The 13959-nt window shown below is 33.4% G+C and overlaps 2 protein-coding genes across 2 annotated transcripts; one reads left to right on the forward strand and one right to left on the reverse strand.

The window, feature by feature from the left end:
- Positions 1-757: 757 nt before the first annotated feature.
- LOC143543036 (cyclin-dependent kinase C-2 C-like) lies at positions 758-5026 on the forward strand. The gene is made up of 9 exons (XM_077035470.1): positions 758-1126; positions 1770-2054; positions 2126-2437; positions 3120-3347; positions 3436-3533; positions 3633-3717; positions 3816-4079; positions 4379-4481; positions 4744-5026. Exons 1-9 carry the CDS (start codon positions 758-760, stop codon positions 4749-4751), a joined length of 1752 nt encoding a protein of 583 aa, XP_076891585.1. The 3' UTR covers positions 4752-5026.
- Positions 5027-5856: 830 nt separating this feature from the next.
- On the reverse strand, positions 5857-9176 carry LOC143543016 (protein ENHANCED DISEASE RESISTANCE 2-like). Its single transcript, XM_077035452.1, has 9 exons — positions 8936-9176; positions 8773-8844; positions 8453-8557; positions 8223-8358; positions 7997-8159; positions 7778-7906; positions 7513-7707; positions 7100-7222; positions 5857-6088 (listed from the first exon to the last, which is right to left on the reverse strand). The coding sequence occupies exons 1-9, from the start codon at positions 9072-9074 to the stop codon at positions 5984-5986; spliced, it is 1167 nt and encodes a 388-aa protein (XP_076891567.1). The 5' UTR covers positions 9075-9176; the 3' UTR covers positions 5857-5983.
- Positions 9177-13959: the final 4783 nt, after the last annotated feature.

Genomic DNA, 13959 nt, shown 5'->3' on the forward strand with positions numbered 1-13959 from the left:
GCTCCGGTTTCCAAGCACTAGTTTGGATAGGGTCTATACAACTCGTATATGCTTATACGAGGTGCATATGTAATTAGGTGTCGGACCTACTTTGTTTCCTATGCCTATTCGAGGTGAATAAGCACTTACGTCTCGTATAAAGCCTCACACATGTATGACTTGTATAAGCCTATACGAGTTGTATAGATGATTCGTATAAGTGCATTTTGTATGAGTGTCTATATGACTTGTATAGGCCTATGCAAAATAAAGGTGGGCAAAAGAACCGGTTAACCGACCCAACCCGAAAATTGAACCGAAATCGGTTCCAAATCGATTAACCGGCCAAAACCCAAACCGAAACCGATCATAACCTAGTCAAGACCGGTTGACTTTTGTTGACCAAAACGAACCGCTTTTAACCCAAACCAGTTTTGAGTTTTAAACCGATTTGTGCACATGCCATATATTTTACCAGTCAACGTCTCGTGACACACTTTATGATCATCTATACGACTCATATAGCTGACTTGTATAAGTGTCTATATAGACGTATATAATTTCCATAATAATATGTGGACCAAAAGTATATATACAACAAGACATAACACATGTTGGTCCTAAACACAACACCATTCAAATTTCAATGTTGCAATGTCTCATTTGTTTTGGAAATTAACCAACAATTTCAAACCAAATTCTCCCCAAAATCTTTTGATGGGTTTTGGGGACAAATCTAATATTAAATCAAAATCTTGAATCTTAAATCTAAATCCAAATGGGTTGCATTAGCTCCAAACATGCTGTCAAATCCAATATTCATCATCCCATTGTAACACCTAAAACCAATAATCCAATCAAGAATTATAATAATAAGATATGTAATAAGGATGTGGTGTTGAATTATGATAATGAGGTTAATAATAATAATAATAATAATAATAATAATAATAATAATAATAATAATAATAATAATAATAATAAGCATGTTAAAAAGCCTTCATTTACATTTAGTTTAAGGTTTGGAAGGTCTACGGTTGCGGAGCATGTTGCCGCGGGTTGGCCACCTTGGCTTAGTGCCGTTGCGGGTGAAGCCATTGATGGATGGGTTCCGCAGAAATCGGATTGGTTCGAGAGGCTCGAAAAGGTATAATGTGATTAATATATTGTTTTTTAACGAGCATGATTACCCACGCGTTGATGCGGGGTTTTGATTTTTAATGTTTGATAGCGTTTTGCATCGTGTGGTTAAACGGGTGGGACCTGGTTGGTTTCGGTGTACTCGTTATAGCACACGAAAGATAAAACCCAAAATATATAACGTTAAATACAAAAAGAAAAATAATAAAAAAAATCTTCAAACGTGGCCCACGTGCTGCGGCGTGGACGCATCAGAAATTTCGGTTGGTATCATTTCGGCTCGTTAGTGTGCTTAAAAAGCGAAAATGAAATAAGCATTTTAAAATTTATTAAAATACATTTGGCTATAGGTTATACTTTGTTTAAATATTACGGCGCGAACGCATCAGAAAGTCGGTCGGTATCGTTTCGATGCATAAAAAACGAACACGAAAAAAATACATTTAAAATATATTAAAATACATTTGGTTAAATTTTAATTAAATAATGTGGCGGGTGTAAAGTTTTTCGAATTTCAAGGTACTCGTTATAGCAAACGAAAGAGAAAACTCAAAAAATATACTCGTAGTGTAAGCAAAAGGGTATCTAAACGTGTTTGTTTAATTGTTTACAATTGAATATTTGGTTTTTCTGTGTACCTGTTAATGTAGATTGGTAGAGGAACATATAGTAATGTGTACCGGGCCCGTGATCTCAGAACTGGTAAAATGACAGCTCTGAAGAAGGTTCGGTTCGACAATTTACAGCCCGAAAGCGTGAGGTTTATGGCTCGGGAAATCATGATTCTTAGAAAGCTTGATCATCCGAATATTATTAAACTCGAAGGAATTATTACGTCTCGTTTATCATCAAACATTTACCTTGTGTTCGAGTATATGGAACATGATCTTGCAGGGCTTATATCATCACCAGACATCCGATTCACTGACTCTCAGGTTTCCAAAACTAAATAATATAAAGATTCAAACTTTATTATATGTTACTAAAAACATTTTATGGGCTGCAGATCAAATGTTACATGAGACAGTTATTGAAAGGGATCGAGCACTTTCACTCGCGAGGAGTTCTTCATCGCGACATTAAAACGTCAAACGTTTTGGTGAATAATGAAGGTCAGTTGAAGATAGCTGATTTTGGGCTGGCTAATTTTGTTTCTAGCAGGCAGCCGTTGACTAGCCGTGTGGTCACATTGTGGTATCGTCCTCCTGAACTTTTTTTAGGGTCGACAACGTATGGAACGTATGTTGATATGTGGAGTGTCGGGTGTGTTTTCGCTGAGCTTTTTATTCGCAGACCGGTTCTTAAGGGAAGAACCGAGGTACTTAACCTTTCAATGCAATTTGCTTTTAGTTTTTAATATAATCAAGTAGAAACGCGTAAAAGGTAAAAACTAATGCAGTTTTGACTAGCAATCAAATGGCTCAAGAACACAATGATTTCAATCAAACGATTCGAACCAAATAATTCGGTTGACAAGCTTAAAGCTTATAAGTTTTTTTTTATTAAAAACAATCAACTGAACTAAACAAAAGACCTAACAATCCTATTTAGAGATAGATATATATGAACATTTGGACGGGCCAACTTAATGGGCCGGATGCTTCTGCATTAGAAACTTGACAAAATATGTTCATTTTCTTGTAATTTTTTTTACATGTATAGCATATTTACCACATAACGGAATAATTCGGTTGACAAGCTTAAAGCTTACGGTTTTTTTATTAAAAACAATCAACTGAACTAAACAAAAGACCAAACAATCATATTTTAGAAAAAAAATAAGCATTTGGACGGGCCAACTTAATGGGCCGGATGCTTCTGCATCAGAAACTTAACAAAATATGTTCATTTTCTTGAAATTTTTTTTACATGTATTGCAGATTTACTACATAACCAATACAAAACGGGTCGACTTTTGTCCAATTCTTGAATAAATGAAAATAAAGAAGGAAAAAGATCATGTCTTTACTCTTAATATAACATTTTAACTGCATTTGCAGGTTGAACAATTGCACAAAATATTCATGCTTTGTGGCACCCCATCTAACGAGTACTGGAATAAACCGACACTTCCTTTAGCAAAAATGTCTAAACCACGACATGCTTATGCGAGCTCTCTTCGTGAAGGGTTTAAAGATCTCCCAGAATCTGCTGTGAATCTACTTGAATCTTTCCTTTCTATAGAAGCTGAAAAACGCATGAGTGCCACGTCAGCTCTTCAATCCGAGGTAAACAGCTGCATAAACACATGAATATGTTAAGAAATTAAATACAACATAGTTTTAAAGCGGTTCTTGATTTTTTTTTAATTTTTAGTATTTTCGTACGAGACCGTATGCTTGTGATCCTTCAAGCTTGCCAAAGTACACACCCTGCAAAGAGATTGATGCAAAGTTTCGCGAAGAAGCACGCAGGTGATTAATATTTTTTATTTTTTTATTTTTGGGTTCGAGTTTTTAAAGATTTTTATGTGATTCAAATCTTTAATATAAATGTAAACTGATGAATTTCAGAAGGAAAGATGGCGGGAGACTTCGCGCATCTTCGACTTTAAAAAATCCGAGAAGAGGACAAAAAGCTTTGCTAGAACAAACAGAGGTTTAAACTTTAAAACTTGATCATCTGATATCATAATCACTTTCAAAACATTATGTTAAACACCATCTAAGTGTCTTGTGTTTATTATGGTTGGCTAGGCGCGACGAAGTGCTTATTTCAATGTACCTAGAGGACCCGGTGATACTAACGACTTATCATTTGCGAGTTCCCAATCTACTGATGTATCTCAAGCTGACACGATATGCACGTTGCCTGTATTAGCAACCACATCAAACGGGACTCTCGGGTGGTCAACAAAACGACGAAAACAAGTTAGTTTTTTGACCCCAACAAGTCAAAATGTTCGGTCAATAGAACCAATCTATGAGCAAGATTCAACAACTACTCAAGATCTATCATCTGTAAGTCATCTTTAGATATAAATATAAGATCTTGTAACATAAAAGATATTTGCTTTGAGTTTGGATCAAATACAAAGGACTTTATCGTGAGAAGTGTACAAATAACTAGAGTAATTATTGTTACTCTATAACTTTTGAACCAGCACAATTATTAATACACTATTTTAATTTTTATAACGTAGTTACTATAGTTTAAAATTGTACTTACTTTAGTTATTTGTACGTTTAGTAGATTAATTTTATTTGTACCAGATCTCACCCCCTGATTTATGGTTTTAAAAATGTGTTTTATGCAACAGGATCGTCTTGAACAAGACAGGCTTAGATACGCAGGGCCTACGTTAATCAAGCCGCATAGAACTAATGGAAGACAAGGTGCTCCTAGATCAAGATTTGCAAGAGGTAAATATTTTTACATTTTTGTTTTGTGGGTGTGTTTACTCGAAGCAAGAAACTATGACACGGAAAATAAAAATTGAAGCTTGCATGGTAATAATGAAAACCCCGTAAGATATAGTGTATTATTGATCAACTATATATAGAAGTACAATGAGATAAATACAAGAAAACATAGTCAAATGCAATCTTTTAACTATGGTAACAATATAATATATTCTATATTATTCTCTAATTATTACGGGGTTCTTTTGGATTATTGATGCAGATATATGATGTAGAATAGAGGTAAAAATGTGTTTGGAGATTGTACCATTTGCTTGGATGATTATACTAAAGAATGAAAGGAGGACAAGAAGCACAAGTAGATGTTTATAATTTAAGGTTGATGAAATATAAAGGCTTGGTGCTCAATTTACACTGATAGTTAGTCTAATTATTATAGAATAGAGCGTGTTTACGTGTAATTACCGATTTTCTATATATAGAGGTCTATGTAACCGTGTTATGAACACAATCAGTTTACAATAATGTTCGGTTTTAACTTTATATGAGAGTCAAGTTTCTCTTAAAAGGCTAAAAGAAACATTCGGGCCTACTATATAAGCCCTTATTGTCGTTGTCATCACAATGCATAGCCTTAAAAAACACTAGCTACGGGTCATCGCTGCTTCCACAACATGGTTCCCATACACATGAGCAAACAATCATGTCACACGTGATTTTGCAAGTTTAGACGATGCATTGATTTAAAACATTAAACTTTATACTAGTTGTGATATAATTTCGAGAGTATTTAGGTATTCTATTGTCTATTGAGAGCAAACAATGCATGATTGGGAAGAATTTCAGGTTGTTTGATACGCTTCATATCATCATTTACTTAGAATGGTCTTAACTGGTAATGCTAATTTATTAAATAATAAGATCCATAACTTAAAAAATTTAAAAAAATAATAAAAAAATCATAACTCAAAATTGTTTATCAAAACGACTCACTCATATCACCACTAATAAGATAAAAAAAATCTGATAGTTTTGTTTGAAAGTTAATAGACCCTGATAACCCTATGTATACTTTACACTTGATTTAATAAACCCAATACTTTATAAATTTATTTAACTATTTATAATCATCATTATCATTTTATACTATATTATTTATAACCCACTTGAATAATGTTCTTTAGCGTTTCGGTATAATTAATTAGTCTATGTTTTACATTCTTTATCGTTTAGATTAATTTTTTTTTCTATGTTTTACGTTTCAGTTTAATATTTGCAAGTTAACACGCGTGTATGGTTCAACGTTTTCACGTCTGTTTTACGAATCATGAAAAATGATAATGTTGTTTGTATTTTATCTGTGTGTATATATTTACATGGTTACACCATTCAAATCAGTACATCAATTAAAGAAAACATAATTATAGTTGTCTTTAATTTATTGTGTCTTTCTGTAGGTGACATTCTTGAGAAAAAAACAAAGAGTTGCAGTTGAATCTTCATCAGTGAGGAACAATGGTGGGAATTTGTCCATGATTTACAAAGTCAATCTTGTTTAATCTCAAACAGCAAAGCACTTTTTCAGGCAATTCTTCAGGCTTTTGAGCCTATATTTTAACAAACATAATAACAAAAAATATAAAAAAGTCATGTCAAAAAGAAAGAAACTCAAATCTAGGCCTGTAAATGTAGCGAACGTTCAGTGAACTGTTCTTGAACCGTTCCGCGGGAAGTTCGTTTATGTTCATTAATTTAGAGGTGTGCGTAGTGCGGTTCGGTGCAGTTTTCGGCTAAAACCAAACTTCGGTTTTTGGATTTTTTGAAACCGTTCGGTTTCGGTTTTTCGGTTTTCGTTTTGGTTTCAGTTTTTTCGGTTATTGCCATTTGAGCTTGAAAATTTTAGGCCGAAAACAAAGTTTGCAAAAAAATAATGAATTTAGATATAAACAATTTTGTTAATTGTAAAATAATAGACTATTATAGATTTGACTAAAAATATCTGAGTTAAATATTTATTAAATTCTTATAAATAACTTAATATAAGATATAAAAAACAAAAAAATAGGAATTCGGTTCGGTTCGGTTTATTCGGTTTTTATTACATTCAAAACCAAAACCGAACCATTAGTTCGGTTTTTACGTACAAAAACGTAAAACCAAACCGCCGGTTTTTGTTTCGGTTCGGTTTTTTCGGTTTGAATTTTCGGTTTCTTGCACACCCCTATATGTTCATTCATGTTCGTTTGGATGAAACTTTGGATCATTTATATTTGCTCGTTTGTGTTCATTTCTTGTGTCCATTTATGCTCGTTTATGTTTGTTTGTGTTCGTTTACGTATTTTCATATATGTTTGTTTATCTATGTTTAGTTATATTCATTTATGTTCATGAACTGTTCGTTTAGATTTAAAATAAACGAACATAAACGAAAACAGACATGTTCATTTTACACGAATGAACATGAACACAAATACTTGTCCGATTTCGTGTTTGTTTAAAGTTAAATGAACAAACAGGAACATGCCCTTGTATGTGTTCGTTCGTTTCGTTTACAGGCCAACTCAAATCAGCCTTTTCTTCTGCAAAATTTAAAACATTTACACAACAGTCACAAATACCTGAATAGTTAGCCCCAAATTCAGAGTCCCATTTTTCAAGCGAGCACGAAATGCTTCTAATCCTTTTCTTGCTAAGAAACTAAACCGATGAATATCCAAGTCGATTTCAAAGTAATTCGATCCCTGCAATCATATAATAGTTACAATATTTTTTACAGTAAAATGTTCAATACAGAAGCACGAATAATGCACAATGCGCAAGAAGCAAATCAAAACCGTTCGTTTATTATAAATATTAAATAAGATTAAATATGTTTATAACATGTCAATACACATAACCATGGTGTGTTTTAATAATCATGCTATAAGCTTAGACGTTTCTCGTGTTATATACGGTTCTGCATTAACCCCCCCCCCCCCCCCTCTATATTTATATCAGCTTTAAAACTAAGAACAACATAATGTACACGTACCTGATAAAACTTGTGTTGAGGGCGCGAAAGAACTGGCTTTTCATTATAAACATTTAAAAGCTTCCTTTCGGTGCTATTGGTAACAATTTCTTCGGGATTCACAACGGCTACCATGATCTTCAATCTTTCTCTAAACGGCACGACAGTTTCTTTCGTGAATCTCTTCACTTTCTCCATTTCATCTTCAATAAAACTCTTCAAAAAAAAAAAAAAAACTAGAATTATTTAATAAATAATTATAAAAAACATATTCATTCTTGATTACCTTAATGCTTTCTTGAAACTGTAAAGATGCATCTTTCTCATATGTTTCAGACAATTTGAAATACAAAACAAGACTCAATCCTTCGCCATCACCATCGCCATTGAACATTGCAGCGTGATAAGTAGGCAGCTGTAAAAAAGTAAAAACCGCGAGTTAAAAACTTAAAATATTTGTATCTCATGAAACCAAATTTAAATCAAGAAAATAAAGATTTCGAACCTGAATATTGACAATGAGAAGAGGGGGCAGTTTTCCATCGCCTTTGACCGAAGGAAGCTCGAGAAATTGGGCAATGTGGTTGACTTTTCGCGAAGACGTAAAGAGGTCAACACCTATTGGAGTATAAGGACAGTAACTTTGGGCAGGACTCTTTGTTTTGTGTCTGCAGAAATAGTTTAAATTATTTTGTGAATTAATGTTTTAAAATATGCAAAAAGATTATTACTTGAAAAAGTTTTCGTCTCGAAGAGTGAAACTCGAGGCATCAATGGCGGACCAACATCCAGGGGCTGCCTTGTCATTTGTACAACATGGAACCAAGAAGCCTGCACGCGGACGACAAAAGTATCTTTTTGAAATGCCTGCAAGAACAAAACAAGGTGTTTATTTTGTGTGTTGTACTTTGTAATTAGTTTAAATTTTTGAAACAGTTAATGTTATGATCCTAAAACTTACTGAATTCATTGGTTTCTTCTCTTTCAAGTGAAGTCCTCTTTAATGGAAGCATAGTGACCGATGATTTCTTTATCTGCGGACCGCTTGATGGATTATGAGAACCATCTGTAAATATTATTTTTAACAAAATTTTTTTTTAAAACAAATGTAAATTCCTTAAAGTTTAAATTATTTAGAGGTGGGATCTGGTACAAATAAAACTAACGTACTAAACATAGAAATAACTAGAGTAATTACAGTTTTGAACTAGAGTAATTATGTTATAAAAAATAATATAGTGTAATAATAATTATTTATTTATTCGTGCTCATTTTTTTTACCGTCGTGAACATCTGAATCAGATTCGTCAACTTTGCTAACTGAGTCAACCCATGTTTCTTCTTTGCAAATCACTGCAAGCAAAGTGTGTGAACGATAAGCCGCGTGACTAGTAGGAAACGAAGTTTTATCGTTGAAAAATGCAAAATAAACGAAAGGAAGTACCTTTAGAGTTAGAATCTAATCGGCTGTGGTGACATTCCTTCAGAGTGCGGTTAATATTGGAATTTGAAGATGTATGAACAAGAACATTGTTTTCTAAATTCTTGTTCTGCTTCCTCATTTTCTTATCCTGTAAAACCATTTTCGTGCAATGAATTTGTGGTCTTCTTGATTCGGTAAAAAAACGATTATTAAGGTAGTAAATGCAAGAATTCTGCAATAAGGATCAATATATAATCTTTAAAGCAACCCAACTCAATCTAGGAAGGAAAATATATATATATATATATATATCCATGACAACTTCAAGCATAGAATTTATAAATATAATTGTGTATGATACATGTATGATCAATAATAATGATCGTCCAAACCATTACAATAGTGCGTTTAAAACCATCTTTAATTTGACGGACACATATACTCTCGCCCTAAAATACACGTGTCACAACGTTAACCAGGGCAGTCTCCGAGAATTTAAATACCTCAGCCGAGCCAAAATAAAAGGCCCATAGGCCTTAACCGCATACATGAGAAAAATGCAAGAACCGCATATAATGCGAAAAATTTTTATTCGCTAGCGTGTATGCCAAAATCACTTTGTACAAAAACCAGCCTCTTTCTCTATACATATGGATTCGCTCACGTTCGTTTCAGAACCAAAAATATGTTTTGAATCGCATAATGCGCTTATTGCATAAAAGATAATGCAAAATGGTGGGAGGGAGTAAAATAGGCGGTGTATAATCGTATTGTGTATAACATTCAAAGCAATATATGCGGTTCTTGCATTTTTCGATATATTATTGGTTTTGGAATGAGTGTGCATATGGGAATCTATCAAATAAAGAAGAAAAGAACCAAAAAACATACGAATGCCAAAAGGCATTCTTGATAATATGAAATGCATCAAAATAATAAGTTTCATACAGAAATTAAAGAGCATAGAACCGGACCCGAAAGAGATGATGATTGATGATGATGATTATGTTGTTAGAGCAATTATATTAACTCCATCACCCTATGCAACAATAATGGTAGAACCTCACCAGAGGGAAGACGAAAAGTGGATCCGACAATCAGATTGTCGGATCCAGGTTCAGTTACCAAGGCCTATTGTTTTTGTTCCCAAAAGTGAAGATTGCCGAAAATTGTCAATTTATATAGGACATAATTTTGCTTTTTGTGGTGCATGTCATCATAGGATTCATTGGCAATCATTTGTGTTTGAATACACAAGAAGCACCTCATCTTCAACACTATTTGAAATACACCATTAAATAAAAAGATCAATACATAAATTGCTTCATCATTAAATATATTGCTTAAAAAACCATTAAATAAAAAAATATTTTTTTTGGAGATCAACTTAAATTCAACGTTTATCGACGGTATAATGATCACCGACCCTATGGGAAAAAAATTCGATTATACTTGTAATGAACGACTAGTCAAGGATTATTTGTGCATACACAAACACTTGTTTTGTATAATTTGAGCCATTTCTAACTTTCTGATTATTATTTTGCCAGTGACAGTTTTTGGATTAAATCGCGACCCAAACCGTTAGTAACAGTTTTTGTTAACAAATCAAACCAAACCGTTGAAAATTTAGACCAAATCAAACCTAACCGTTACTCACGGTTGGGGTCTACTAGGCTTCATATTTCAAACATAAAATGAAAAGAATTGGCTTAAGTAAGCAACTACAATACAAATACATATATGTATTTTATTTGTCAAAATTGTCACAATAAGTAGGTGAATCAAACTAAATAAATTTGTAGTATTCTATTCAAAAAGTAAGTTAAAGCCTTTGTTTTTCTTTCAACTAATTAGGATACTGCAAAGAAATAAAAATAATTGGGATGTTAAAATTTTGCTGCAAATACAACTAAAGATCAGATAATAAAAGCTTGCTTAAAACATACACGAGGAAAATTATTAAAGTCTAGAAGTTGGAATATACGGTTTCAGAAACACATGACTAAATAAGGTCACCATTTCCACCCAAACATGTGCGTTAGAAGCACGAACTATAAACGAACGCCAATTTAACCAACATCTTGACTACTCATCCACGTGAACAATTTTGATTTGATCTACCCGATCATCTTTGAAGTCGAATACTCAACGTGCTGGATTGTTGTTGTCGTTGTGTCTGTTGTTGTTATTGTTGTCATTGTATCAAAAGGTGTTGTTTCGATTGTTGTTGCGCCTGTTGTATCTGTTGTTGTTATTGTTGTCATTGTATCAAAAGGTGTTATTTTGGTTGTTGTTGTTGCTGCGCATGTTGTGTCTGTTGTTGTTATTGTATCAAAAGGTGTTGTTTGGATTGTTGTTGTTCTTGTTGTGCCTATTGTGTCTGTTGTTGTTATTGTATCAAAAGGTGTTATTTTGGTTGTTGTTGTTGTTGCGCCTGTGGTGTCTGTTGTTGTTATTGTATCAAAAGGTGTTATTTTGGTTGTTATTGTTGTTGTTGCGCATGTTGGTGTCTGTTGTTGTTATTGTTGTCATTGTATCAAAAGGTGTTGTTTGGATTGTTGTGCCTGTTGTGTCTCTTGTTGTTATTGTTGTCATTGTATCAAAAGGTGTTATTTTGGTTGTTGTTGCGCCTGTTGTTGTTATTGTTGTCATTGTATCAAAAGGTGTTATTTTGGTTGTTGTTGTTGTTGTTGCTGCGCCTGTTGTGTCTGTTGTTGTTGTTGTTGTCATTGTATCAAAAGGTGTTGTTTGGATTGTTGTTGTTGTTGCGCCTGTTGTGTCTCTTGTTGCTATTGTTGTCATTGTATCAAAAGGTGTTATTTTGGTTGTTGTTGTTGTTGTTGTTGTTGCGCCTGTTGTGTCTCTTGTTGTTATTGTTGTCATTGTATCAAAAGGTGTTATTTTGGTTGTTGTTGTTGTTGCGCCTGTTGTGTCTGTTGTTATTGTTGTCATTGTATCAAAAGGTGTTGTTTGGATTGTTGTTGTTGTTGGGATTGTTGTTGTTATTGTTGTCATTGTATCAAAAGGTGTTATTTTGGTTGTTGTTGTTGTTGTTGCGCCTGTTGTGTCTCTTGTTGTTATTGTTGTCATTGTATCAAAAGGTGTTATTTTGGTTGTTGTTGTTGTTGTTGTTGCGCCTGTTGTGTCTGTTGTTGTTATTATTGTCATTGTATCAAAAGGTGTTATTTTGGTTGTTGTTGTTGTTGTTGTTGTTGTTGCGCCTGTTGTGTCTCTTGTTGTTATTGTTGTCATTGTATCAAAAGGTGTTATTTTGGTTGTTGTTGTTGTTGCGCCTGTTGTGTCTGTTGTTATTGTTGTCATTGTATCAAAAGGTGTTGTTTGGATTGTTGTTGTTGTTGCGCCTGTTGTTGTTATTGTTGTCATTGTATCAAAAGGTGTTATTTTGGTTGTTGTTGTTGTTGTTGCGCCTGTTGTGTCTCTTGTTGTTATTGTTGTCATTGTATCAAAAGGTGTTATTTTGGTTGTTGTTGTTGTTGTTGTTGCGCCTGTTGTGTCTGTTGTTGTTATTATTGTCATTGTATCAAAAGGTGTTATTTTGGCTGTTGTTGTTCTTGTTGCGCCTGTTCTTGCGTCGGTTGTTGTTTTTGTCATTGTATAAATGGTGTTTCGGCCATTGTTGTTGCTGCTCCTGTTTCATCTGTTGTTGTTGTCAAGACTTGATTAATTATTGAATAACGAATCAGATTATCGGTTCAAAAACACAACGTCATACGCAAATAATCGAAATAAATTCAGTAAATATACCTGGGAGGTAGGTGAGATCCCTGAACCCGATGTGACCTGTGAAGACGAAGAACGAGAGAATGATAAGCATGCAACCAACAACAGCCAAAACTACAAGCCAAATGGATTTCGACGATAGTGAGTAATCCGACTGTGGATCATATTTTCCTTTATTCTCCATATAGTCGTTCTCATCATCAGCAAGACGAGTATAGCTAACGTTCCCTAGAGATGCCATGCTAATAACTTTAACGTGTCGAAATAAAGATACACCAAAACGCGCCTAGTTAGTGATAAAGAAGGTTATAATAAAGATATACAACAACATAAGTATGAACATATGACTGAAGAAAATAACTAGATCTATAAACTCAACGAGTGTTCATAGTCCGGTTTTGACGATTTTTAGGTTAAACCTTGAACCGTTTATATTTTTCGAAAACCGAAACCAAACCATTTTATCATAAGAGTAAAGTTTATTACTCCATATTTACTATTACTAAGAAAGATTCAAGTAATCAACACCATGCATAAATGTGTTGGTTTTGTTTATGCCAATAATATCATAGCAAGTCAAGATTCGAAGATATGAATAGTTCATTAGTTTAAAATATTATTCTCTTTACAAAAAACTTTGCATGAAGCATTTATGTGAATAAAAGTATTATTTGACTGATTTTTTGATGAATCCATTAAAGTCAACTTTAAACTTAGGATAAAACAGTTCATAAAAGATGATAATTAGATCAAAAACTTACTTGATAATTAGGGTTGCACCAATGGCAGGCACTTGTAAACATATGACTTCACCATTTAAATAAATATATATAGAGAGAGAAATAAATATGACCTAATCAATAAATATATATATATATATATATATATATATATGGAAGGATTACAATGATAATATAAATAAGATTCTAGTATAAATAAACAATCTTCTAAAATATACATCTTAATATATCCATGTAGTCGCAAACTGAAGGTTGACGAATGTTGAGACTGAAGCTAAAAGCATCAAACAAAGCACGAGTTAATCCTTTCGTGTAGGAGTGTGCAAACAAATTTTTTTTCCAGCCTAGACTTGGCCTGAGACTAATTAACTCATCTTCAACAGACCCTGATCCAAAACCGACAACAATATACGGTATGTGTCTTACTAGGGTCTGATGGGTCTGGTTCCACCAAATTGATACAAAATTTGTAGCATTGACTTTCATCTAGTCAGACTACCATTTTCATGATGAATAAATTATACTTTAACGCGGTTTATGCTAGATACTAATCATGATTTT

This window comes from Bidens hawaiensis, unplaced genomic scaffold, assembly GCF_021521415.1.
Source record: "Bidens hawaiensis isolate Kalapana, Puna unplaced genomic scaffold, B.hawaiensis_p1.1 tig00013016_1, whole genome shotgun sequence".
In the NCBI taxonomy this organism is placed as follows: domain Eukaryota; kingdom Viridiplantae; phylum Streptophyta; class Magnoliopsida; order Asterales; family Asteraceae; genus Bidens; species Bidens hawaiensis.

Bases quoted from the DNA above. Each gene is read 5' to 3' on its own strand.
- LOC143543036 (XM_077035470.1), top strand. From the start codon at position 758: ATGGGTTGCATTAGCTCCAAACATGCTGTCAAATCCAATATTCATCAT. The intron at 2,055-2,125 runs GTTTCCAAAACT...TATGGGCTGCAG, and splicing joins TCCGATTCACTGACTCTCAG to ATCAAATGTTACATGAGACA. The intron at 4,080-4,378 runs GTAAGTCATCTT...TTTATGCAACAG, and splicing joins CTACTCAAGATCTATCATCT to GATCGTCTTGAACAAGACAG.
- LOC143543016 (XM_077035452.1), bottom strand. From the start codon at position 9,074: ATGGTTTTACAGGATAAGAAAATGAGGAAGCAGAACAAGAATTTAGAA. The intron at 8,558-8,772 runs GTAAAAAAAATG...TAATATTTACAG, and splicing joins TGATTCAGATGTTCACGACG to ATGGTTCTCATAATCCATCA. The intron at 8,160-8,222 runs GTAATAATCTTT...CTATTTCTGCAG, and splicing joins CGAGACGAAAACTTTTTCAA to ACACAAAACAAAGAGTCCTG.